This window comes from Pollicipes pollicipes, unplaced genomic scaffold (assembly GCF_011947565.3).
Source record: "Pollicipes pollicipes isolate AB1234 unplaced genomic scaffold, Ppol_2.1 Scaffold_4740;HRSCAF=5597_pilon_pilon_pilon, whole genome shotgun sequence".
NCBI classification, from domain to species: domain Eukaryota; kingdom Metazoa; phylum Arthropoda; class Thecostraca; order Pollicipedomorpha; family Pollicipedidae; genus Pollicipes; species Pollicipes pollicipes.
The window spans coordinates 5,845,699-5,846,379 of record NW_023596545.1 but is presented as its reverse complement, the minus strand read 5'-3'; the positions used below and the strand labels follow the sequence as shown (position 1 = coordinate 5,846,379).

General features: G+C 59.5%; 1 protein-coding gene across 1 annotated transcript in view; it reads right to left on the bottom strand.

Moving 5' to 3' along the window:
* The window catches only part of LOC119098940 (mitochondrial pyruvate carrier 2-like), a 3,226-nt gene extending 2,788 nt beyond the window's left edge, over window positions 1-438 (bottom strand). Inside the window, exon 1 of the mRNA XM_037221994.1 lies at window positions 41-438. Coding sequence (XP_037077889.1) covers window positions 41-424 — 384 coding nt within the window. The 5' untranslated portion in view covers window positions 425-438. The remainder of the gene's footprint in view (window positions 1-40) is intronic.
* Between the last annotated feature and the right edge of the window lie 243 nt (window positions 439-681).

Here is a 681-nt window from a genome sequence, read left to right as displayed (position 1 = left end):
TCGCCACATATTCTGTCTATGAATCAGGTCCCTCCCGCACCGGCGTCGGCCCTGCACTCCCGGGAGGCTGCGAGGCCTTGTAGCGCAGCACCTTCACCACCTGGAACAGGCCCGACAGGCCGACGCCGAAGTTGACCGCGAACAGGCTCCAGTTCTTCGGCGTGATGACCAGCGAGTAGCGCGACCAAATGAAGCCGGTCAGTGAGAGCGAGCTAGCCTGCGGCAGGCTGAGCTTGTCCCCCGGGCGGCCCAGCGTGTCGGACAGCCCAGTCAGCACCAGACACCACTTCTGCAGCGGCCCCCAGAAGAATACTGTCTTGGGGCCGGCCGGGTGCTCCCAGAGCGGGCGTAGTCGGAGCGGCACGTGCGGATCGCAGAAGCGGATGATGCTGCGGTACAGCGGCGAAAAGAGCGGCACGACCATGGCGCAGCCGTGGCGTTGCAGGGTACAGGTCGCCGGCACGGACGCAACAGCGCAACCGCTCCTCAGCTTAGGCCTGTGGTGCCGCAGAAATGGCGAAACAGGGATAGCCGAGATCTGAGTACAATTAAAACAAAGGAGTTTATAACGTAAGCTTAATGCCCAAAAACGCGATGAGGCTGAATACAAAGCATCATAACATACCTACAGAGTTTTCATAAATGACCGACCGTAGAGTTCGTGCAAAAATATGACAGGTG